Here is a 25,867-nt window from a genome sequence, read left to right as displayed (position 1 = left end):
GACTTCAGACTAACTTCACGCTGACTTAGCCATAACTTCAGACTAACTTCACGCTTCCTTGGCCATAGCTTCAGACCGACGCCTTTGATTTCGTAATGATCGCAAGACCTCGCGTCTATTACTCCCACGTGTAAAAACCGAGCCTGGCGAGGCTTCTTGTTTTATGAGCACGTGGTTTGTTTAGCCAACCTCCTCAAGACAGTGACACCATTATTAATGTTTTATTCCAAACGACAATACTCGACATTTATAACGTTTTTTTTAAACATTGTGTTAAGCTGTTTTTCAGCTAGTCCAGCTCTGTTGGGTTAGAATTCTCTAGCCGCTCTGCAGCTTGGCGATATAATCAGGCAGACAGTGCTGAAAAATTGGGGTCCACCTATCAGGACTGGAACCCGGATCTGTGGAATGCCGTTCCAGTGTGCTAACTTTTACACCTAAATTTTCCGCTTTAACTGGTGGAGAAAAGCGCCAAGCTCCAAGGTGACTAGAATTCTGGCCCACTAAAGCCGAAAAGCTAAAAAAACTGCCTTACGTAATCACCAGCATGCCCACCTCAAAACGAGCTCGACAGTCTTACCAGTCCGTTAAGTGTGATGACATGGGTTTTGGGGTGTGTTGGCTTGCTATTTTTGGCTTAATACGTGCGTTTTGTATGCTATCAAACGGACTTCTTAACTAGCCAGCCTTTTATAAGTGCCCGACGTGATCTTCGGGGTGATCTCTCCACAAAGAAATGTTTTCATGTTCCATGCGTACTTCCGTGTCTCTGTTCCTGTCTCCATTGTGTGTCGTCCGCGAGCCTTTCGGGCTCCACGTGTTAAACGAGCACGCCCCCCCCCCCCCCCCCCTTGCGGTGAGTCTCTGTCGATCGTTCTTCGGCGCCTGATCTCTGACCCCGCCCCCGCCATCCCACAGTGGGCCACTGTCACCCGGCGCTGGTGGCTGCTTCCCGTAGTCACGTCGGCTCGCTGTTCACGGCCTTCCGTGACCTCTCGCTGACCTCTGACCTGGCCGAGTACCCGGGCCGGCTGCTGGCCACATGCCCGGCAGGCTTTGACACGGCCCTCTTCACGTCTACCGGGTGAGAGCACTGACAGCGTGAGGGCGAGAGGAATGCAGCTGGTTACACTCCCGCGCTCTCCCACACTCTCGTACCTTCTTCGTTGCTGCCTGAAGCCCGGTTGTAACAGCTGCTGCCCCCACCCATGCTCAAGTTTTATGCACCAGCCTATTCATCCCCAAGATTAGATTTAAGACATCCCTGTACCTAATTCCGTATGGTTTGAGTCCTCTTCGCCCAAGCGCCGCTCTCGGCAAACACTGCCCCGCTTCTCTTTCAAGTTTTAACCGCTGTCCCCTTGAACTCGGGTTTGGATAAACAATAGCGGAAAATGGCTACGCGTTCCAGCCACTGTACTCTTTATAAGTTAGTTCTTCCCCGGCATTCCCCCCCCCCCCCTCCCCCTCTTCCTAATGGCAACCTTTCGCCGAATGTTATGTTACTTGTAATTAAAAATTCCATCAACACAGCCCAGCTGCAGGGTTTTCGCCTCTGGCTAAATAGTTCTGTTGAGAGGACTTCGGACCCCACGTGTAGCCCCATGTTCTGTTGAGAGAACTTCGGACCCCCACGCGTAGCCCCATGTTCTGTTGAGAGGACTTCGGACCCCACGTGTAGCCCCATGTTCTGTTGAGAGAACTTCGGACCCCCTCGTGTAGCCCCATGTTGGATCCCCGACAGACGGCCACGGCCACTGAGCGTCGAAACGGCCGGCGATCCACGGAAGAATTTCATAACGATAATGGCTACATACCTTCCAAAGAAACACCTAACGAGCACGTGCCTTTCAAAGAAACGCACTGCCGCCTTGCACCGCTCGGTGACATGCTCTGTGTCCCGGACAGATCGGAGGCAATCGACCTTTCGCTGCAGCTGGCCCGCGGCGCCACCAGCCGCCAGGACGTGGTCGTTGTCGACAACTGCTTCCACGGCTGCCTCAGCACCACCATCGAGCTGTCGCCCCGCGAGCTGAAGCGCAAGGAGCAGGGTGGGTAGCGAGGCCGTCCTCTCCAGCGAACTCGGCGGCTGCTTGAGGTTTGGTGCGTGGCGGATGCTCACTGTAAAAGTCGATTAAGTACGCATGGGTGAAAATGTCATCATTCCCCCATTTTATTAAAGACTGCCCCCAGAAACGACTACGAAAATAAGAGACACGAATAGGAATGTCGGCAATAATTTTTCGCTGATGTATAGGCCGATAAAGAGAACAACATTTTGCGGTTTTGATAGTTTTCGGTTAAGTTTCTCGGTCTATCGATCGAACGTTTCTATTGATATTGTTTGTTAGAATAAAGGAGCGTGTCTAGTTATGTCGTTCTTTTTTAAAAAAAAACACCCTGCAGATATTTTGACCAAGTCATCGATATTAGTCCCGCTGGCAAGTCCTCATAACACACTATCTGCATCAATGTTCCACTGTTTTAAGTTGACTACATATAATGCATCTTCTTGAACGTTGAAGAATATATATTATCCACTTCAAGAACTTTTAACTAAATTAGATATTGGCTGCCGCTGGTAATGAATAAAAACTGAATGACCTGTCACGTGACTTGTCGCATGCTTTAACATGCAAAGCATTCTTAGAATTTTGTAATTATTTTTTGATATACACAAGCATATGCTAGTTAAATCAATATATGTTTGATTGCCATTCGTTAGGGAAGCTTCCATCATTTTATGAATTTCGCAGCTTGCTGTCACGGTTCTAGTATGATACCATGATTTGCGTTGATTGAAAATATTATTGTTTTAATAAAAGTTTTACAGTACCATTAAAATATAACTTGGTTTCAACTTCTGCGATATCTGCATATTCTTCTCTGAATCTGCGATAATGGCTCGTGTTCGCAGTGCCAAATACTACGAAAAATAGACGTTCGGGATTATTCTGGCCCAGCGCGGCGCGCACTTCAAAGTCGATGTTAGCAAATGCGTGCCAGATGGGATGATTGTTTGGACTATTGCCCTCGTCTGGTGTTTTACTTTACACAAACTAACACACCAGACGAGGACGACAGTCGAAACAATGATTTCATCCGTGGTACTTACGCCTCTTCTCAGAACTTCTATACTCACTGCAAACCGATACGCGTTTGCACAATGGCCGCAGTCGGAATGTTCGAAGTTTGCTGTCAGTGCTGACGAGCTCCCTCATCGTAAGGTCATTTGCTGACGCCTCTGACATTTCCGCCGGATTAGTGGTGAAAAACGTTTGGGTTGATCTGATAACCTTGCGCTGCGAGCACAAGGGAAGCGAACTTGTTGAAACAAGTCATACCAGTTCAGGTAAATCGCAATGCCCTTCAATCCTACGTGCAAAATGACAAATTGGAATTCGACCAGACCCTTTAAAAAGAAGCTTATTAGAAGACGTGTCATACTTTTATATTCGTGGTTTAATGTTTCGGATACTTCCTCTATCCACTCTCAAAAGTTATATCTAGCCCTTTATCTCATGTAGGCAAGAGACGCGTCGAAAATCGGATTACAAAACTCGAGCGTGCAAACAACGATTAGCGTGTCGTGAGACAACATTCACTGCCGTTGTGCATTCTTGTCGGTATGATTTATTGGCAACATCGCTCGAAATAGATCATTCAAAAGTTTACCGAATGTTTTAGTACCGATGTGTGACCATGGGTGAGTAAAGCTTCCAGAATAAAAAGTAAAGCTTTCAGGAATATCAGATGACTCGACTGAGTGCAAAACCGTAATTCGTGTTAATGATTTTGATAGCGGCAATAATTTGCATTCTGGAGGTATACCAACATAGTACCAAAAACGGGATAAGACTTGTTCCCGGCCGACAGGATCTAGCATCAGGCTGCCAGCTATGGTATACTGGTTTGGGCTCCATTTCGATGTACCATGATGCTCTTGGTTATTGTTTGCGGATCATTATAGCACTTGTCATGTTGTTTGTGGAAGCTCGTGAGTGTTTACTTCATTGTCCTCCTTGCACTGTGGCGAAAACCGGGACGAAAGTTCCCAACGGCAGACGTGAAAGCCAAGATATTCTGGTTTGAAAGCCGTCACCGTCACCACTCAGCCGTCGCACCGTTTCCTGTCCTTGATTTTGCTCTTCGTGCTGGTCTGCAGGGCAACATAAAGTGCTTCGTGCTGGTCTGCAGGGCAACATAAAGTGCTCGAACGCTCCGTGTGATAACGGTAGCTGAGTGGTCCGGAGAAACACTAGTCTGATGTGACGCGCGCCACATATGCCGCACTTCATTAACCTACACCCGGCTGTGAAATATGCACCAGAGGATTGCATTTCATCATGCTGCTCACGATTTGAAATGTGCGCCACATATGCTGCGCTTCATCAAAGTACGCATGCTTTGAAATGTGTGGCGGCCAGAAGGAAACTCTTCAGTCTTTGTAGCATGAGCAGTCGACTGCATCTACTTCCACTAAGGACGATTTCTTTAACCGAAAACAGTTCCGCCAGTACGACAGTTTTGTTCTTCCTTTCCTGAAGGCACGGAACTCACACGGATCGCCGTTAAGGATGCGCTGCTTCACGAGCTGTGATAGCTGTTGCACGCTCTTCGACTGCGGCTGTCTATTCTGAGGCAAGCTCGTTCCATTGTTGGTATAGCTGAGATGGTAGTACCAGTGTACAGCGATGGCAGAACTGGGTTGTACCAGTATGCGACGGTGGCTGAGCTGGGTTGTACCAGTATGCAGCGGTGGCTGAGCTGGGTTGTACCAGAATACAGCGGTGGCTGAGCTGGGTAGTACCGGCATACAGCGGTGGTTGAGCTGGGTTGTACCAGTATGCGACGGCGGCTGAGTTGGGCTGTACCGGCATACAGCGGTGGTTGAGCTGGGTTGTACCAGTATGCGACGGTGGCTGAGCCGGGTTACACCAGTATACAGCGGTGGCTGAGCTGGGTTGTACCTGTATGCGACGGTGGCTGAGCCGGGTTACATCAGCATACAGCGGTGGCTGAGCTGGGTTGTACCAGTACGCAGTGGTGGTCAATACCGCCGCTGCATACTGATGCGATGGGACATTAGGCCCATCCGTCTGCCTGAGCACCTCGAAAGTGGAAAGCCCCACCTCACGTTGGCCTGTAAGGCAGCTCAAACACGCCCAACCAGTGGCTTGGCGGCAGAAGCCACTCATCATCGTGTTGAGGTGGTCGTGAGTTGTGTGCAATTTGATGTCTTATCCTGCCTTCATGTTTCTAAAACTTCTGGTTATTTTCGTCGCTTGTTTTGGATTGTTGCAATTGTTAACACACATTATTCTTTTAAGTACTATTTTAGAGACAAAAATCACACCTGAATACTAGAACCATATCTCAAAGGTACACAACGTTGGCATGTGACTCAAACGCTTGTGTTTTCCTGTCCAACGACTTACAAAGATGAAAAGCAAAGTAAAAAATGAGGACTGACGGTGAGCGTCACGAAAGACTTGAAGGAGAGCCAGGTGTCCTCCTTCCAACACGTGGCGGACGGCCGTCTCCACGTATCCTATCAGTTAACGTCATCAGGAGTGTGCGCTCGTTGTGGCCCCAGAGGCATGTGCCTCCTCCTTGTCAAGTGCCGTGCGTGCCTTAATATGTGTGTGAGTACAGCTTGACAATTACAAAATTCAGGCGGACAGTTAAACCTAGCTAAAAGGAGAACATATCATGTGGGTTTACACTACGGGAGATACCTAGCACGCCCCCGGTGTACTAGCCAGGGATTTTAGTGGTTCTGCTTCAGTCGTGTCACTTCCCCCAATGCGACGCCCTGCGTTCGCCTCTGCTTGACGCCCTCCGGCAGAATCTCGTACATTTTTTGGCGATTTTTGTCCGGAGTTTTAATGTTTAAGCTGGGGTCTTCACCCATTCCTATTCCTCTTGGCCGTCAGGTTTCCCCAGAATTTCACGATTACCCGGGGGTCTCCACTCATCCTTATACCTATCGGCCTTTGACCTTCCCTAGAACGTCTCGACTACTCTGGGCTCTGCACCCATCCTTATACCTGTTCGCCTTCAGACCTCCCCAGAATTTCTCGATGACCGGGCGTCGCCGCTGTCACCACGACAGACTTTTCCCACGTGCGCGATTAACCTCGACGGCTGCTTCATGCCGCACTTCCCGCGGTGTGTCGAAACATCCCGCCAGAAACGTCTTCGTTGTTGTGGTTCGTGGCTATTACCCTTGCTTCCCGCGACAGGCAGCTTTTTTCTGAGTGGTGTCGCGATCATGGCGCTTGTGCAGGCTTTGGAACTTTGAGTGATTCCTGCTCTCGATACAGCTGCACAGACCGTGCCTTTCTGCGGAGCCTTTTTCCAGAACCTCTTTCCGGAAGCTTTCGCCGGTACCGGACTCCCGTACCAACAGTCGCCTTGTTTGCTGTGCGGCAGCTCCGCTTGGCCCAAACTTCTGAAGAGTGATTTGAAAAATAGCTCGCGTCATCGATCCCAAAAGCTTTGCCCCCGCTGGGTTTCGAGGCTCAAGGTTTCAAGGAAAGCTCATTCTCAGTTTTCGGCATCTTGTTTTGCTGCCTTTCTTTCTGTGTTGAGATGTCACCAGATGACGCTTTACGACGCTGATGAAGACACTGTGTCTTTTATTTGAATATTTTAGAGATGCACAGCAGGGTCACTTGAAACTTGGCTGCACGTGCTTACGAGCGACCGATTTTCTCGGCGAGCGGCTTCTCCGAATATCCACCGCAGGTATATTACCTTTGTAGGCAGGACATCAACTTCCTTTTTGTCATGGAAGCGCCTTTTTCACATTTGTTGTTATTATTCCGCGAGCTGACCTATAAAGCGCACTATTTGCGACAAGGCGATTCACCACTCACAATTTTCCCGTAATCGAGTTACCCCAGCTAAATGGCTAATGCCCTTCCTAAATCGCGTTTAGCTATGTCTCCCAAGGCCGCTGTTCTCGCTTTACTTGTGTTAAGTCCACCGCACAAGGATCCCAGCGACTGGGGATTCCCATAATAATCCAAGGGGCTTATGACATCGATATATTTCAGCTCTTTGAGGGCCCTCAGACTATGTACACCGCCGGACAATGTTTGTGCAAAATTAGTCGTGAACCCATATGTAGTCAGCATTAACAACTACGCTGCCTGTACTCTGACGCTTCCCTGAGCACCCCAACCAAGGTCAAGGCGTGTCCCTCTCGGTGCCCCGCTCTGACCCGCCCTGGCCGCCCCTCAGAGCCCAAGGAGTGGGTGCACGTGGTGCCAATGCCTGACATGTACCGGGGGCCGCACGCCGGCAAGGAAGACGCCGCCGAACTGTACTTCCAGGACGCCAAGCGCGTGATTGAGGCGGCCATCCAGCGTGGCAGACAGGTCAGTTTTGAGGTCAGACAGAGGTCACTGCGGCAGACAGGTCAGTGTGGAGACCAGACAGAGGTCACTGCGGCAGACGGGTCAGTTTTGAGGTCAGACAGTGGTCACTGCGGCAGACAGGTCAGTTTTGAGATCAGACAGAGGTCACTGCGGCAAACAAGTCGCTCTGGAGGTCAGACAGAGATCGCCGCGGCAGACAGGTCAGTGTAGAGACCAGACAGAGGTCACTGCGGCAGACGGGTCAGTCTGGAGGTCAGGCAGAGGTGACTGCTGCCGACAAGTCAGTCTGGAGGTATAGGCAAGGGTGGAAAGGGAAGACTGGTCAGTTTAAAGGTCAGTTTAAATGCCAGATACAAATCATCGGAACGATCGAGTCAGTATGTTCGTGAGGAGAGGCCCATGAGATATAAAAAACGTTGTCGAGCGAGGGGAGCGGGCGCGTGCTCGCAAAAGCACCAGAAATGGCCATGAGGTGTTAATAGACGCGGTTGCGCAAGAGATCGAGACGACAGGGCTGAAATGAAAAATATGTGATGCTGAGGTGATATATTATCCCATTTTTCAAGTTGTAAATCGTGGCATTCTTGACGTTTCCATGGTTTCACCCTACTGCGATGGCGTCACTTTCATCTTCCCCTGCCGCTTTCGTTCATGAGATGGCTATCAGAATGCTCTCTACACCGGAGCTGACCGGCCGCCTTCGTGTTTCCTGGAGATGTGTCTGTGACCACGAATCGCGACGCCTGTATACGCATGCGCAGCAGCTTTTTGTCTGCTCTCATTGCCGGTATGTGCTGCGCGCCTGGTCACAAATCAGTGAATGCCCCCTGCCCCGAGCGGCCCCCTCTGCGCGAGCTCGTTGGTAGTCGCGTCACCTGGCTCTTGCGGTGTCCGCTGGCGTCCGCGGCGCCCGAGGCTGCGTCTCTGCCATTTCGTCTCGCGCGCGCCGCCATCGCCGCCGTCCGGCCGTGTTTACCGCGCCGATAGCGGCGTCATTGACGCCGAAGCCAGCCATTGCGTAACACCGGCGCAGCTTCCCCTTACGTAACTGCCCTCGCGCGAGGCTATGGCTTCGGATCGGATCACGCACAAAGCCGCGGCCGGCGGCGGAGAGCAGCGACGGTTACTGTTAGCTTTCACTGGATGGCTTGTGCGACGGTTTGTTTATTTAATTTTCTGCTACTGGCCTATTTGCTTTTGGTCGATGCAGAACTTAGGCTGTAACATCATAGCATAATACTAGTTGCGTGTAAAAATGCATCATGGTTGGAATATTGGAATAGAAAAGAATTGTAATGAAATTGGAAAAGAAGCAACGTGAGTTAATTGTCTGCAGGAGTGTAGTATTTGGATTTCTTTATCCTCTGCTATCGAACTTATTTAATATTGACTGTTTGTCTTTCGTAAAGAAAGTTAACTTGCGTTTCTTGCAGGTTCTAAATTGTTCATCTAACCGTAACCAAACGTCAACCGTTGCGACGCAATATCCCACAGATCTCCTTAAGCCCCTCACAACCAGCGCGTGAGTATTCCAAAGGTGTCCACGGTACCGTTCTTGGCGGAGCTCCTGGCGCCGGCGCCGTGCCGCCCTTGCTGACATTCAAAACTCGTCCGCGTTCACACTGAACAGGGGCCGTTACATAAGCCAGGTCATGGAAGACGTCCTCTTTGCCTTGATCATTAAGCTACTGCATTCCTCCGGGGACCCGGGTGGTCCGCTGCACCACTGACGTGCGCCTTAATGGTCGGCCGACGTGGCCTTTTGGGCTGCGGATTCATGTCGCCTTACCCGCTGAACGCTGCCATCATTCGTTGTTATGTAATTGTGCTACTTGCTTGTGACGCAGTCGCTTGGCCGCGGTTCCTCGCCCCCGAATTTCACAGTTGATGGTTGTTAAATTTCAGTTAAAAGGGAATGCACCACATCTGAATGTACTGAAACAAGTGTCAGATGTGATGAAAACACTCACTGATAACTATTGGCATACTTTTAGGCAGAATCGGTTGCTCCAGACAACACAATTTCTCTGTTTCGTCAATATGCTTCTCAATATGTTTGCTTGATTACGTCATCGTACAATGTACAGCTTTGATTGAGAGCCAATTGACGGGATCTGTATTCGGGAATCGGGCTCACGAACGTCGTATATAAACGACTTGAGAATTATATTTGTCTTCGCCTTGATGACCGCATGGCCAACGGAATGGCAGAATTCGAATAACGCTATTATGGCGTCATGGATGCCTTGGTGACTTTAAAATAGCCTCCCCGAAAAGGTCTGCTGACCTTCGCGGGCGTGAAGCTCAGGAAATAGAAGAGTTCAGGTCTTCAGAAGTGTAGGGCTGTGGTCTGTACCAGATGATCTCCCAGATGACTATTTCAGTTCAAAACCCCACAAACATGTGGAACACTTCCTATAATCAAAACTGTGGTCGGTGAACCGGTCATGCTTGTAAACTTGTTTTGTGATTTGTACGTCCGTATTTAAATGCATGCGCCCCTCTGATATGATCTGAGACTTTAAGTGCATGCTTTGCACCATCTGAGCACTTTGATCGCATGCAAAACTACGCTCTTCAGATCTGTCCGTTCTGGACCATAAATCTCCTATTTATTCATTACTGTGAGCCTTGTTTTTTGGTGTTTGTTGTTAACGAACAGAATTTTCAATGACGCACACAGCAGCCACCAAAGGGAAGACAAATGAAGGCTTCGCTTCCACCCCCCACCCCCCCCCCCCCCCCTCCGTCACATCCGTTAGTTTTCGCCCTCTCTCCGTCTCGTTCTCTATCCCTTCCCACTCTTCCCGTTCGGTCGTCTTTCCACACACTATTCTCTCTCCTCTCCCGTTTCGCTCTATTCCCACCATTCCCATCGCTTAGAGGCCGTTACATAAGAACCGGCTCAATGGCTGGGACCAGTACACAATGCCCACACGCGAGGGTCGAGCGCCAGCCGGGCTCGGCGGATGGTGGTGACCCCGACCGCGATCAGTGGTCACCGGATGGTGGTGACCCTGATCGCGATCAGTGGTCACCGGATGGTGGTGACCCTGATCGCGGTGAGAGGTCAGGCTTAGTGACGGGCCTTGTTCTTGCATATGACGGCCGGGGCCTGGCCACTGTCGGCGCGGATAACAAGGGAAGGAAATCATGTTTTCTGGGTCACGGATTGAAGTGTTCTCGGCCCGGCGATTTCTGGGTCTATTTTTTTCGGGTCGTCAGCATAATAATGCTGCCATGAATAGGATTTGTTTCGTGTGATGTTCGTGTTGGTTGTCGTAGTAAATGAGTATGGTTATGGGCGCTGGTCATCAATATATATATATATATATATATATATATATATATATATATATATATATATATATATATATATATATGTATATATATATGTATATATGTATACAATTGTCAGGACAAGGAAGTCTTGGAATAACCAAATTCAGCCGGAACATAAACAGCAGGGTCGCACATGGAGCCTGGCAGCGGCAAACGCGGCGTGCTCTCGCTGTCGCCAACGGATGACGGGCGCCTATGTATATATATATATATATATATATATATATATATATATATATATTGTTGTGTACGTGATAAGTTGCCTTCTAACCTACCAACGTGGTCATCGTCTTGGTGACACAGTGGCATAGAGCGCCTGCGTTGTGAGCGTGTTTGCATTTCGTGTTGGGTTCAAATCTCAACAGCGGCTGCTTTTCTTTTGTAAGGAGACCTTTTATTTTCGCGTCTGTTCCCGAAGCTACGTGGTCACGTGACCCGACCAATCACAGGCCGGGAAGTAGGTCACGCCTGGGGTCGGGGTCGGCGGTGGGTCAGTGGTGGCCCGGGCGGCGCCGGGGAAGGTAAGCCGGCTCTCGTTGATGTCCACGACGTAGCTGGCTCCTTTCTCTCCGCTCCCTTTGACTGCCACTCCGGTCCTTCTACCCTCAGCTCTCGTTGATATCCACGACGTAGCTGGCTCCTCTCCCTCCGTTCTCTTTGACTCCGACTCCGGCTCTTCTACCCTCCGCTGTCGTTGATATGCACGACGGCAGCGTGTCCTCGTCAACATTGTGAATAACAATGTTGGCACATCTTTAGTGACCGTCGCGGTTACCGAAGTCTGCTACCTCTCCCGGGGATTATAGCCGCCGTGCACTCGGATCAAACATAACCTAAGCGATGTAGGAAGTCAGGATGACTTCATGCCTATATGCTTCTGTAATCAATATACCCCATTTTAGTTACACGCTTTTGGTCTACTAGAGATTAAATCGAGCCCGCCCAACATAACAATATATTCCGGCCAAGCTGCTGTAATCGGAGCTGGGCTCTGAAGCCTGCTGTGATCGCATCCGGCCGACCCGAAGCGTGACCTCTGGACAGCGGGCCTCTGAGAACTGTGTATGATGGGCTCTCGCCACAGGCGAGGCCCTGGCAAGCTCTCGTCCGTGAGGGGCCTCGCCCGGGTCTCTGAAAACATGGCCGTTGGCCTGACGTCAACACTGCTGATAGTCTCATCTTAGTTACTTTATATGCGTGTCGTTGTAGGTTATGTAACATTTCTCCAGCCTTATCGCTCTGATACACCACGGCGTTCGCCCGGCGGACGGCCGACCCACGAGCCCGCCCGCAAAACCCCCGCCGAGTGGGGTGCCCCTCCGTCAAGTCGGTTGGCTGGTGCATCCCTGAGCTGTTTGCCGAGATAATGCCGGAGCGCCTTCCATTGTCTCAGATTAAGCGGATGCAGTACTATCGCAGTTGTATCTGAAAAACTGGCTGAGGAGCATTCCGCTCCGTGCCGGGCCCCGCGCCGCTGGCGCTGGCGCTGGCGCTGCTGCTTTTACAGCTGATGGCGTGCCAAGTCCGGCCGGCCGTCGCCTCGTGGTGGCGTGGACCTGGCCCCCCTCTCCACTACCGACGGCGGGTGTCCTCGTGGTGGCGTGGACCTGGCCCCCCTCTCCACTACCGACGGCGGGTGTCCTCGTGGTGGCGTGGACCTGGCCCCTCTCTCCACTACCGACGGCGGGTGTCCTCGTGGTGGCGTGGACCTGGCCCCCCTCTCCACTACCGACGGCGGGTGTCCTCGTGGTGGCGTGGACCTGGCCCCCCTCTCCACTACCGACGGCGGGTGTCCTCGTGGTGGCGTGGACCTGGCCCCCCTCTCCACTACCGACGGCGCTTGTCCGCGCGTGCGTTGAGAGGATTGGCGAAGTGGGTAGCACTTTGAATTGAAGGCTGTTTTGCACTTAGCTTAAGTTTCTTACATTAAGTTTCCTGTGGACGTTGCAGTGGGTTATCCTCACCCCACCCCGCAAATCAATCCCACTGAATTTGCCAAGGAAGGGGGAGTGGTGAGCAGCAGATTTCCCTCAGAGCATAAACGTCCCTGTTGCTTTCTGTGACCTTACGGGCAGATGATTTTTGACCGTTGGGATCCAGATCGGGTGTGAAAAGCGCTTGGGTGGAGAAGGCAGGACGAGGCGCCTCATATAAGATACAGATGCAGATACAGATACCGAGCTTCACTCTGTATTGGCTGGAATCGGCAGTCGGGGTGATGCATCTAAGTTTGGACGAAACCGAAGAGATTGGTCGCCATAACAAGAAGTACTTCACTTGACTCTCTCCCATCGTTTGTCTTTCTTCTGTTTTTGTCCTTGGCTGTCCTCCATCCTTTTTCTTCTGGTTTTACTGGAAATCCCCCCCCCCTCCCCCATCGACGATATCGTGCATCTTGGAGGGCCTGGTGAACTCCTGATTTATCGCTGGGCTGTTCGCCTGACCGCTACACGCGGCCATGGTGCTCCACCGCTGCCACCCCAGCGCCACCCAGTCGGGCGTCACATCCAGAACCGTCAGCGAGCGAACGTTGGAAGCGGCGGTAACGTCGGCGACGCTGATGACCTCTGCCCGCTGGTATTGGTTCCCTTCCCTTGGTGATGTTCCTTGTTTGTAACACCCACGCCCTCTCCGTGATCGTCTTACGTCTTTCCGTCGCTGCTTGGTACGGTCGTGTGCCGTTTTCACGTCCCCTCGTCGCTGCGTGGCTGCTTGGTACGGTCGTGTGCTGTTGTTACGTCTCTCCGTCGCTGCTTGGTACGGTCGTGTGCTGTTGTTACGCCTCACCGTCGCTGCTTCGTACGGTCGTGTGCTGTTGTTACGTCTCTCCGTTGCTGCTTGGTACGGTCGTGTGCTATGGTTACGTCTCTCCGTTGCTGCTTGGTACGGTCGTGTGCTGTTGTTACGCCTCACCGTCGCTGCTTGGTACGGTCGTGTGCTGTTGTTACGCCTCACCGTCGCTGCTTGGTACGGTCGTGTGCTGTTGGAAACGGTGGTCCTCCTCCGGTCCGATCTACCTGTTAGCGGCAGCACGCCCTCTACTGGCAACGCTCTCACCGTTGGTAGCACTCTTCCTGCCGCTGGTAACGCCCCTCCACAGTGGCTCCGCCCCCCACTCTGAGTGACAGAGAGTCTCTCCATGCCAGGGGAGGATCCAGAAAAAAAATTGTGAGGGGGAGGGGGCAACCGGCGTGGTGTGACGAAAGGTGCCTGATTTCCAAATATAAACAAATTTTGATTTATTTTATCTCAAGGAGTGTCCTAGAGCAACCTTCTCGCAATAAAAGCCGTTGGGACTTTCTCCAAAGTTCTGAAAGATGTCATTTTTCCCACTTGGGCCATCTAGGGGAGTGGGGGGCCTTGGCCTGGTTGGACCCCGCTCGCGCCGGCCCTCGCCCCACGCCACATGTGGCTCTCTTTCACGTGAACGCTGCGCTCACGTGACTCTGCGGTCTGGTGGCGTGTCCAGTCACGTGCGGTTGTCACGCTTGCCTTGATATTCCACCGGTCAGAGAATAACACCGGCTGAGTTTATGATCCAGGCGGCGCGACAGCGGCATTCGGCCCGTAAGAGCCTGCGGTGGACCAGGTGGCAGCAGGCTTTGGTGGATCGTGTTGAGCATGGTTTTAACTGCGAAGGAGCCGAGAGGTATGTCATTGAGTGACAATGATCCCGGAACGGCTGGATTTGTTTGCTAATCCCCCCTGCCCCCCTCCCCCCCCCCCCCGCCCACACTTGGAACTTGGGTGTGCCTCGAAGCTTTACTGTTCGAGTTACAGTGCTTGTGTGAGTGATGGTGGGTCTCAGTACTGTCCCTCCCATTTAAAACCGCCACAACGTCAGTTTGCCGGGAACTACCACACCACGGTGGAGTTACATGTTTCCCTGACATGCATGGCTGAATTTAAACGCAGTGCCGATAGAAGGAGGCGTATTTTCCAGTCGGTGATAGTCTCCCACGGATCTTCGTGACCCAAGATCAACCGACCTGTGGGGGTGGCCGCGCTGGTCACAGCCAGCGTTATCCCTGAATGTAGACCGCTAAATTACCTCCCGAAGGCGGTCGGTGGGAACAGGGGCGGGTCCAGGATGTCGTCGAGAGAGGGGCTACGCATTACTGTCGTGTCCTCTGGAACTTGGTGCCACCCGCCCTGGAACAAATTTCCCTCTATTTCGGCCACTTCACTCTCAGATTCTTATTTTTAATCGGCGAACTCCTCTGCACATCGTGGTGGGCCGGACACAGTAGGTAGAAATGTGCCTCGCAAGCGTTTAGCTGTGTTTCCACAGTCTGATAGATTCTACCACTCTTAACTAAGTATTTCAGAGAAGATAATGTAAGGCAAGTCAAAGGTGGCTCCTAAATATAATCGAATTCGGGCAAGACAGCACTCCTCGAATGACTAGCCACCGTAAACTGACGTACGACAAAATCACCAGAGCTCGACTCAGGGTCGCTGACCTCACGGTGAATGTTTGAGCGCAAAAACAGTAATTTCCCATATCCCAAGTCGTAATGGTCCAGGTGACATCGTATATCACGAATGTTTTAATGATTGTGGTTGCAGTAGAAAGAGGCGACGACAGTGGAATCTGCACATTTTTGACGCGATGTACATTCTAATAGTAAAACAGATTAAAAGAGGTGAAGTGTGACACGTTCTCCCCAGAAAATGCAGCCTATTTCGGGGCGCAAACACGAATGACCCGCGCCTCTTTATCGTTCGGAGATCTCGCTGGTCGTGTTGGATCTGTTTTGGATTCAGACCTGGGCACCCTTCGCAACTCTCACGATGCCCTCCTTCTCACACCGGGTGAGCTTCATGTGCATGCGAACAATCCCGGACAGCACGCTTCCTCCTGTCTACATCTTCTGCGCCCCGTCACGCACGCACGCGCGCATAGACACGTCCCCCAGCAGCTGTGTACGGCTGTGCACCGCAGTCAAGGTCAGGCCGGCCACTGTCACCGCCGCAGCAGCAGGTGTGAGCTCGCACAGCTCCGCAGTTTGGCGCAGGCGCGCCGTCTGACCCGGCGCTGCCCCCGCGGGGAGGAGTCGCTGTAGAGGTACGGAGGGGGGGGGGGGGGGCGCTGGCTCGTCGTGTGTTGGCACCGTGACCGTTGCGCCAGCCCCAATCCAGCTCCACTCCAGCCCCGCTCCAGCCCCGCTCCAGCCGCGCTCCAGGCCCGCTGACACTGCGACAAAGACCTCAGTCGTCGAGTGAAGCCCGGCGCCTGTTGCCAGGCGGGACGAGCCGGTCTGGCGCCTGTTGCCAGGCGGGACGAGCCGGCCTGGCGCCTGTTGCCAGGCGGGACGAGCTGGTCCGGTGCCTGTTGCCAGACGGACGAGCTGGCCCAGCGTTTGTTGCCAGATGGACGAGCTGGCCCGGCGCCTGTTGCCAGGCGGGACGAGCTGGCCCGGCGCTTGTTGCCTGGCGGGATGAGCTGGCCCGGCGCCTGTTGCCAGGCGGGACGAGCTGGTCCGGTGCCTGTTGCCAGGCGGGGTGAGCTGGCCCGGTGCTGGTTGCCAGGCGGTGCAAGCTGGCCCGGTCCCTGGAGCTGGTACTACCCGAGAATAATGCCGAAATTGCGCTCTTTGACTACTAGCAGTCACGCTCGGGGGCATGCCTGGCAGTGTAATACCCTGAAACCGTCCAGGAATGCAATGTCTGTTTGCGGAGTGATGTGTGAATACGGGCGCGCTGCTGCGCTTGGAGTGAGCAGTGTGTGGTTGGACAGCGGCAGGCGGGCTCGGGCCAGCGCGGAGGACGCCGCGGCAGAGGGCATTCGATACGGAGCGGTCGCGGCTAGTCTTTATTGCGGGCTAATACAGAGTACAATACCCGTTCATTACGTCTGACTTACTGCAGAACATGCTTCAAATTGTGCTGGTAAAACTCAGGAAGGAATGGAAAACCTCTGCAGCATATTGCAACGTCACGAACACCGCACTCTGCAAAATAAGACGGCAATTAAGTTTTGGCACAACAAACTTACCCCCGCGGATCGCACGTCGCGTGGGAGCAGCCATCAGCGGCGGCGCCGGAAATCCGGGCAGTCTCGACCTTTTCTGCCCCCCCCCCCCCCGTGCGCTGGTTGGCGGTAGGTCGATCCTGAGGTGCTGCTCGACACCGGACGTGGGCTCCACAGCCAGCGCAGTGGGAAGCTGCGTGTCGTGCTGTCCGCCCCCGGGACCTCTGACCTGGGGGCGTCGCGAGCGGGGAGCGGAGCGCCACGCATCCGCGCTGCTGGTGCGGCCAGCGGCGAGTCGCGAACAAACCGGTCACCGCTCACAGGTGTGTGGAGCCGGGGCGGGGAGGGGGGACAGCCCATACGCTCTTCGCAAAGGATTACCGTTCATTGGTGGTGGGTCGAATTTATTGACTTTTACGGGGCACTCGACTCGCTCGCCCTGTGGGAGGTTGCTGCGCCTGTGTCCCGCCTCTCGCGGGGCGCGGGGAAATGTGCTACAATGTGGACCAACGAAGGGTGCAACATACCGGTGCTGTGCCGGAGGCGGCTGTGAGTTTATGCGTGGCCTTCCCAGGGCGCCCCAGCAAACAGCTCACTCACAGCAGTCCCACGCTGCTGCCCGGCGTCAACTGAGATGGTCGACGGAATAAATTGGCGTCAGTTTCACTGAGCGTCGACGTAGCGTAAAACGGTGACATCGCACATTGCTGGAGCAGGGAACAGTGGTTATGATGCCGTACGAGGCATCGCCCGTTACTGAGCCTTGGCACTTTCTGAGAGCGCTCTCGACATTGAGCTTCTGAGCATCTGAATGTCAGCTGATCATCGCGGCATTTGTAACAGTCTGGTGTAGCCGCCGTCTGATTGGAAGCCGAAGCGACGGCCATTGAGCGCTGCGTGATCTCTCGTTGTCGATCCGTCAGAAAAAGACCCAGTCGGCTGTTCTTACTGTCGCTATCGAAGCCGAAACAGGCTGTTATAAACTGGTGCGTGCGTGCGTGCGTGCGTGCGTGCGTGCGTGCGTGCGTGCGTGCGTGCGTGTGTGCATGCGTGCGTGCGTTTGTGGTTATGGAGAGTTTACGGCGCACTCAGCTCCCACTAAGATGACGTGGCGTCGCTTATCTTCCACCCTGGCGGAAAGCGCGAGTGCCGGGTCAATATTTCTGTCCATTGGACCCACTTGTCAGCGGAGGCTATGTCTGTCCATTGGACCCTCTTGTCAGCGGAGGCTATGTCTGTCCATTGGACTCACTTGTCAGCGGAGGCTATGTCTGTCCATTGGACCCACTTGTCAGCGGAGGCTATGTCTGTCCATTGGACCCTCTTGTCAGCGGAGGCTATGTCTGTCCATTGGACTCACTTGTCAGCGGAGGCTATGTCTGTCCATTGGACCCACTTGTCAGCGGAGGCTGCAAGGAAGCCATCGTCTGTCACCCCATGGCGTTACTTGCTACGTCACAGTGACGTGTAGCGTCGGGTGGATGGCGAAGGGCGTTAGTTCGTTCCGAGATCGGGAGCCACCCGATGCCTGTTATTGATCCGTCGAACCCAACGCTGACCGTCTAAACAACGTCGTCTTACGCGGGGCTAAGCGCCGCCCTCGCCCTTCCGACGTCATTTTCCCCTGGGATGGCTGTGCAAGGGATGACGTCATAAGGGAGGTGCGATGGCCGCAGCATGCGTCTTGGGCGTGCAGAGGAGAAGGCGTGGTCGTCATGACAACGATGCGTTGGACACCGCGCTGTTTCTGAAGAGCGGGGAGCTGGTTAGTTCGGTATTCGGTGTTGGGTTTGATCGGTGAACACACCGAGCCTGGTTGATCGGCTCGCGCAGTTGTCCGGTCCTTCGGGTCGGTTTTTGTTTGGTTCGGTTTTTGGTAGGAGTTACAGGGCTGCTGTTCATTGTAATGAGGTGTAACACGCGCTCGGATGTAGGGTCAAATTGACGACTCCCCCAAAGGTTTTCTGGAATGGTTTCCGAACGGCGCGGCATAGCCGTGCCAAATTGTGCACAGCTATAGACAGTTGAATATTGGATCGTTTGGCATTAATAATTTGGGTGTACCTTGCAAGGTCGCTGACATACGACAGGTCAAAGTCAGGCCATGGCTTCCGCGAAGTCAAATTCTAGGGAAGATGAAGCCATACATCTTTCAAGTACTTTCTTAGGCAACACAATAATTGAACAAACAAATAACATTAACCTAAGCTCAGTTATGAAAGTCAGACTCAGGTAAAAACCAGACAGTTTTGTTGTTCTATCTTTGTCGCTTATTCAAATACAAAACTCAAAGTGGTCTTGTATGACTTTGGTCGCCATGATCTTCAAAGGGTCAAACAAGGTAACTGACCTTAACAAGCATGCGTCCTTTTGCTTAGAGCAGGTATCTAGATTCTGGGGGTACTTTGGAGACCAATCTGGAGTTTGGCCCTGTTTGACATGATTTGACCCGAAGACCATAACCTAGGAACCTCAAAATTTGAGATAAGTGAGTTCAGGTACAGGGCCAATACACCGTGTAAATTTGGTGTCTCTAGCTCCCTTAGTTCCTGAGATCTCAGTGAGGTCGAACTGATCCCCCCCCCCGAGCGAAGAGTATCAACCGGCCACCCGAGCGAAGGGTATTAACCGGTCACCCGGGCGAGGAGTATCAACCGGCCGCCTGGGCGAAGGGTATTAACCGGCCACCCGGGCGCGTGTTAAGCGTTTGTTGAAAAGTCGTCTGGAAACCCTTGATTCGTGTTTGAGCAGCAGCAGGATTGTCCTCGAGTATATGTATCACAACCAGGCTTGGTAGGTTGAAGACGCGCGTGCAATCCTGATTTGAGAGCAGTGTCGTTGTTGACGGAATCATCGTACCTCCCCAGTAGCCCACGGTCGGTGCCCTTCCTGCCTGGGTGAGAGCCACTCGCCGTCAGGTAGCCCGAGCAGCTGGGTGCGTCGTAAAACCCGAACGACAACGACGGCGCTTTCCCTGAGCGGTCGCTCCGTGCTCAGCTGGTTTTCTCCAGGCGCTCAGTTCGCGTCATCAAACAGTGCACGCGACAGTTTTGATGAGGATGGTATTTGCGACTAGATAAAACTCTGCATGTTCGAAGCATGTTTGAATCAGTCTGGTATTTAAACAGCAATAACAGTCACGAGCAGGCGATAGGAAAGACCGCTTACATAGCAAGACCGGTGTCGGATAAGGTTGGCGATGATTGTCTGAGAATGTCCAGACGCTTACGAGACACGTGCCAGCGTCGTCAAAGCTGATGTGGGTAGTGTGGTCCGCGTTCCTCTGATGCTGCAGTCTCCGGCAGCGTGATGCCGTTTACAGCGTGACTGTCATGTTTCATGATATGCCATGCGTGTTGTCGCCATGGCGCAGCTCTGTGACACGCCGTCCGCGTGTGTTGTAGCTCTCCGCTCCCCAACGTCACGTGACTATGATGTTTCGCCCGATTTTTTGTCGTTCCGGTGTCACGCGACCCGAATCTTTTTAGTTTTGTTTTTGTCCTTACTCCAACTGTCACGCGACTGTCGGGTCTGGTTCAGGTCGCCTGCCTCTCAGCTGTTTACGCGACTGTCGGGTCAGGTTCAGGTCGCCTGCCTTTCAGCTGTTTACGCGACTGCGTCGCGCCTGTTTCGGGATACCCACTCCATAACCGCCACGGGACCGTCGCGCCCGTTCAGATCGTCTGCTTCCTAGTTGTTCGTGTGACTGTGTAACGTCTGCTTTACATCGTCCTCTCCCCACCCACCATGCGACTGAGCTGCTCAGATCGTCTGCCTGCTCAACCCCGCGTGACTGTCGCGTGTGTGTTCTCAGATCGCCTGCTTCCTCAGCGAGCCCGTGTTCACGGCCGCCGGCATGGCTGTGCCGCCCCGGGGCTGGCTGAAGAAAATGCACGAGTGAGTACGACCGTGCTCGGGCCACGTGCCTCCCTCAGCACGCTAACGTGTTTGGGACGGCCGTCGCGAGCATGCCGCCCCTTCTTTGTTCTCATTTCCGCAAGCTGAGCCGTCTCGCCGCTGTTTTACGACTCCTGCAGCTGAGTTATACTGGTTTGCGGCTGGTGGATTCTCGCCTATTGTAGTGGGAGTCGATTAAGACGGCGATCAGCCTTGAATCAACAGCCTCTTTGTCAAAACAACATGCAGTACCGACTGAACTCTAGCATGCTCGTAGTCCAGACCGTTTAGCCTACGCCCCTTCCCTCTCCCCCCCCCCCCTCCCCAGTGTTATTTGCCACAGCTCCACAAAATTTTGTGACTTGTCAGGAAATTCGTTTGTACGCGTTACATCATGATCAGTGATGCATTGATGTGTCATGATGGTACATCAGCATAGAACATTTATCTTCGTCATATGCATGCGTCAAAACCGACAGACATCACAAAAACAGACATCAGTCGTGCAGAGACAGTTCAATAACTTTTTTTGGTAGGTAGGAAATGCGCTACGTCCGGGAAGAAGCTCCGTGTTGTGCAGCGCACTTCCATCGCATTCCGGGTAGAGGAGCGATGCCAGATTAATTGATGATTCATGTATATCATAAGGACTCATAAGCACTGTGGACTTTCACAACTTTCCTGACAGGGGCGCTCCCAGGTGATGAAAAAGGGAACTATTCCGGTGCTTTACTCGCAGGTTTTTTGGTTTTGGTATGTTCCTAGACTTCAGTGATTTTTAAATATCCATATATTGCGCGAGACTCAAGAAAAAATTTACTTCAGGCCCTCCAGACTCTTGTTGTTCATGGGCCACTGCCGTTGTGTGACGCCAAATTAATGCCAGGGTGTGCGGTATACTGTTGTCGTATTTAAGAATACAATAAAGCCAAGAAATTCAGCTATGCAGCTGACGCACACCAGTTTGCATCTATGTAAGACAGTAATAAAAGCCTTTTTCCTTGGAGAAAAACCAGAAGAATGGAGATATAAATGCGTTGATATTTCGGCAACATGCCTTTATCGAAACGAACAGTAGAAGGCTCCTGCTATTCATTTCGGTGCAGGTATACTGCCGAAATATCAATGCGTCTATATCCCAATTTTCCTGGCTTTTCCCCAAAGAGCAAGGCTATTACTACTGTATTATCTATGTGCATAATATTCGTCGCAAATGCACGTAACTACCTACCAAGTTTGTATCGTTGATATTTGGCAGGAGCGCACACAGGTACTCAGAGATTGAATGGTCACGTGACGTTTTGACGGAAAGTGGCACTAATGACGTCGCCTTTACTTTTGTGGAATCGCTTCTCAGCAATATTTTTAGAACCAAAAAGTAGCTTGTTAAGTGCATATGTCTTGCTTATATTGTCTGAAAACAACCAAAGCGTAAAGAGCTGTTAAATAAAGACTCATGGCTTTTTGCCTGTCTGGTATGTAGTCAATATCTTCATTTCATTGATAAGCTTTATACCACAGCTTACTCCACAATCCAAGCTTAGCCGCTCTTGTCCCATGAAAATTGTTTCTGACCATGGGGACAGATATCTGTGGGAAGATGCTCTAAAAATGGGACATTTCCTCCCCAGGCCCTGTTTTCGAACGCCAGCCTGCTGCAACTTTGTCCATGGCATGCCAAACAAACAAAAACGAAAGAAACGTTAGCCTTGATATCTCAAGCCAAAACAGTTTCCTGTCGCAGTTTCAACGTGTAAATCTACATCGATGGGGCGTCGCTAGGGTATTGAAATCATTCTCAATTTGTTTCAATCTGACGTCACTTAACCATCTGATGTCGCTAAGACTACTTACATCTCAAACGCCAGCTTCGCTTGATGCTCCGCGTATCCCTAACGATCGCTCTCCCCCCCCCCCCCCGGGGTTATGTGCGAAATGTGCCGCGCCACTAATGCCGCGCCTCGCGCGACGAACCTGGCGACGCCGCGTCGCAACCGGATGTGCCGTCGGCGGCGGCGGCACGTTGCCAGGCAACAGAGCGTCGGGCGGCGGCCGACCGCGGCTGGACGGTCTGTTGCCAGCTCGTGGGAGCCGCCACGCAACGTGCTGCCATCGATCGCCTCAGGCGTCGGGCGCCTGGTCACTGACGAGCCCGGCCGCCGTGTCTCGGTGACTTTGGCTCGGTCACCGTGACCCGGTCATCGTGACCCGGCCGCCATGACTAGGTCATCTTGACTCAGTCGCCGTGAGTCGGTCGCCGTGGCTCGATGACTGTGACTCGATGGCCGGGACTCGATCACCATGACTCGGTGGCCGTGACTCGGTGGCCGTGATTCGATGACCGTGATTCGATCGCCATGACTCGGTAGCCGTGGCTCGGTCGCCGTGGCTCGGTCGCCATGACTCGGTCGCCGGCGACCAGGCGTGGCCGTTTTTAATGGTGCTCGCCAAACGTGCCGTTTCCGCGGGCTGGGCTTCATTTGGGTCACATTTCAGTAAGGTGTGGCCGGGGAATCCATGTAGAGTCACGCTGCGATTCGGTAGTCGTATTCCTTCCTGGCTGTGGCCGCCACCATCCGGTAATAACAGGCCCATGTGATGTGCAGGTACGGGACGGTTTGTAACTCCTGATAACTGCTGGCTTTGAATCGCGAATATTTCGAACTTCCTCGTGACGATGATGGGAAAGTCATGCAGGTGGAGGAGGTATTTGATGGCATAGGTGATTTGCAGATTTTGGCGGCTCTAGTGCTGATAGGACTTTCTGCGCTCTGATCTGTACGCTTGCATTGCGTTAACTTATCACATGTGTCCGTTTTTCCCATTGGTTTTTGGTTCGGTACACTCAACGAAGTCTAGTCGCTAGTTAACCGTATTGCTCGTGAAGTAGGTACTCGAGCCAGCGCACTCAAGTCTTCATTTCTAAAGTTCCGACTGTCAGTCATGTTTTGGTCAGCTGTCGACGGCTGTCTGCCGAGCGGCAGACATTCTTCGGTGGCCCTAGGCCACTGACGTCATTGGCTGATTGTAAAGCATCCTGAAATAGAACCTCATCAATTGCTGTCGATTGTGAGCCTATCAGTCTGCATGCCATATGCTCACCTTTGTTAGCAACATAACGCTCAGGAAGTAGTACATTCGAGCGCCAAATGGCCTCGGTGGTCGACGCACTTACAAAACCCCAAACATCATCATATCTTTTGGGAACGCTTCGTGTCTGTCCACCTCTAAACCGTACCCCGTATACGGCCACCTTTGCTCTGTACCCCGTGTCTGTCCATCTCTAAATCGTGCTTTGTTCATGGCCACCTTTGCTCTGTACTCCGTGTCTGTTTATCTTCAGACCGTGCCCCGTACATGGGCACCTTTGCTCTGTACTCCGTGTCTGTCTACCTATAAACCGTGCTCTGTGTCGTCCATCTTTGCTCTGTACTCTGTGTCTGTCCACTTCTTCGCTACCCTTCACATATCTTCACCTCTGCTTTCGTCCCGGACCTGTCTTTCTACGAAATCCTTATCTGTCCTCTTTTGCGCGACCCTTCGAATCTCCGCACCTATACACCGCCCTCCGCCCCTATCCACCTCCACACCGCCCTCCGTGTCCGTCCACCTCTGTATTGCCCCTGCAAGCACCCCACTTATACCTACCACACCCGCACCTGCCCACCCTTACCTCTCCACGTTCTGTCCACAGCTACATCCACAGCATCGGCGCGCTCACCATTGTGGATGAGATGTGCACGGCACTGGGTCGGAACGGCTCCACCTTCTGGGGCTTCCAGCGCGAGCAGGGCACTCCCGACTTCATCTGCTGCGGCAAACCCATTGGTGGGTCGCGGACCGGTGCCGGCCACCGCTCGCGGTCGCCCCCTCCCCCTCCACCGGGGCCGCTGACCTCAGTTGGCACCATCGCCCGACTTCGGTCGATGGCTTGAAAACGGCTGGCTGGTCAGGGACAGGCTTGTCGCGCCGCGCAGGCTGCCTCTTTTTACTTCGACGATAAAAAAGGTGATCTTGCTGGCCGTCGGGCCGTTGAGATATGACGTTATGTGCGATCACTTGCGTAAACAAAATACCGGGGGTATTTCCAACAGCAGCGAGAAGTGCAGGTAAAGAAACTGGACCACACAAGTAATGCATCTGCTTGCGCATGCGTTAATGAAGCTTGCAATCATTATCGCTTCATGCCAGAGTTGCCAAGCAGGTTACAGATGGTCCACCGCATGGAGACCATGGCGAAACCTCATAAGTCGCCATATTATCGCTGGCCTCGGCGTGCTGTTGCTTGGCATTCCAGCAGGCCGTGAGTAAACTGGATGGTATAAGCTGGTAATTGGACCACCATAACCCACATCTGATATGAGTCATCGCTACTTGGCCTGGCCTCGCCTGGCGTGCCGTGGCAGTGCGACAGAGTGCCCTAGAATCAAGGGCCAGTGCTGTCTGGAGGCCCTTGATTCCAGGGCAAGCCATGTGACATGGCTGAGGCCTATTCTCGGCTGCCGTGACGGACGCCGGTGCTCCGCTGCTGTCAGGTGACAGGTTACACGTGACCCCGGTGTTACCCTGTTGTCAGGGTGCCGTTGACGCTGGTGTTCCCGGCCGCCAGGTAACGGGTACCCGATGGCGGCCGCGCTCACCCGCAAGACCATTCTCAACGCCGTCCGGGAGCCCGACCTCACAGAGAGGGTGAGTATGCCCCCTCCCCCCCCCCCCCCTGACAATCCACCAACTCCGCCGGTCCACACTTCGTCGCGGTGAATCAGAAGAAACGACGGAACGGTCCGGTAAACCCCACCATTACCCTGGTGGCCCCTTTAAACCCCCACCATGACCCTGACGGCCTTTGTGGGCCCCACCTTGACCTTGACGGCCCTGTGAAGCACTGCCGTGGTAGTGGATCATGACGGCCACCTGCCTCACCAAGTCTGGCATTGACACGTCCATTCCCACGGAGCTCGGCCTGGGCCTTTGTGCACGGCGCTGGTTGGCTGACAGTGCATCAAGAGCCGTTCGAGCCTTCCCCTTTTTCTCAGTGCCGCGTGATATGCGTCTCAGCCACGTGGGTGGCCGCATATGCGGGTTTGTTTGGGTTACTATGTGAGGCGTGGCACCACTGGCATCCCGGGCGCGCCTCACACCACGCCGGCGGTGGTAGCGGGAGCGTCAAACCGCGCTGCTGGTGTCGAGGCTTAGAATACGGGCTCGCTTCCGTTGCACGTGGCGGCTTAAAAGGGCTTGCGCTTTTCGTCACCAAGGTACCTGAAGC

The 25,867-nt window shown here is 53.1% G+C and overlaps 1 protein-coding gene across 2 annotated transcripts in view; it reads left to right on the top strand.

Moving 5' to 3' along the window:
* LOC119096876 (5-phosphohydroxy-L-lysine phospho-lyase) overlaps positions 1 to 25,867 on the top strand; it is a 49,893-nt gene that overhangs the window by 18,091 nt on the left and 5,935 nt on the right. For both annotated transcript variants that reach the window (XM_037219872.1, XM_037219864.1), the window contains exons 4-9: positions 919 to 1,084; positions 1,909 to 2,051; positions 7,249 to 7,385; positions 20,516 to 20,598; positions 24,293 to 24,426; positions 25,208 to 25,287. In XM_037219872.1, the coding sequence (XP_037075767.1) occupies positions 919 to 1,084; positions 1,909 to 2,051; positions 7,249 to 7,385; positions 20,516 to 20,598; positions 24,293 to 24,426; positions 25,208 to 25,287 (743 nt within the window). The remainder of the gene's footprint in view (positions 1 to 918; positions 1,085 to 1,908; positions 2,052 to 7,248; positions 7,386 to 20,515; positions 20,599 to 24,292; positions 24,427 to 25,207; positions 25,288 to 25,867) is intronic.

The sequence above is a fragment of the Pollicipes pollicipes genome, unplaced genomic scaffold, assembly GCF_011947565.3.
Source record: "Pollicipes pollicipes isolate AB1234 unplaced genomic scaffold, Ppol_2.1 Scaffold_2243;HRSCAF=2626_pilon_pilon_pilon, whole genome shotgun sequence".
In the NCBI taxonomy this organism is placed as follows: Eukaryota; Metazoa; Arthropoda; class Thecostraca; order Pollicipedomorpha; family Pollicipedidae; genus Pollicipes; species Pollicipes pollicipes.
The sequence above is the reverse complement of the archived record's forward strand: the minus strand, read 5'-3'. Positions and strand labels throughout refer to the sequence as shown.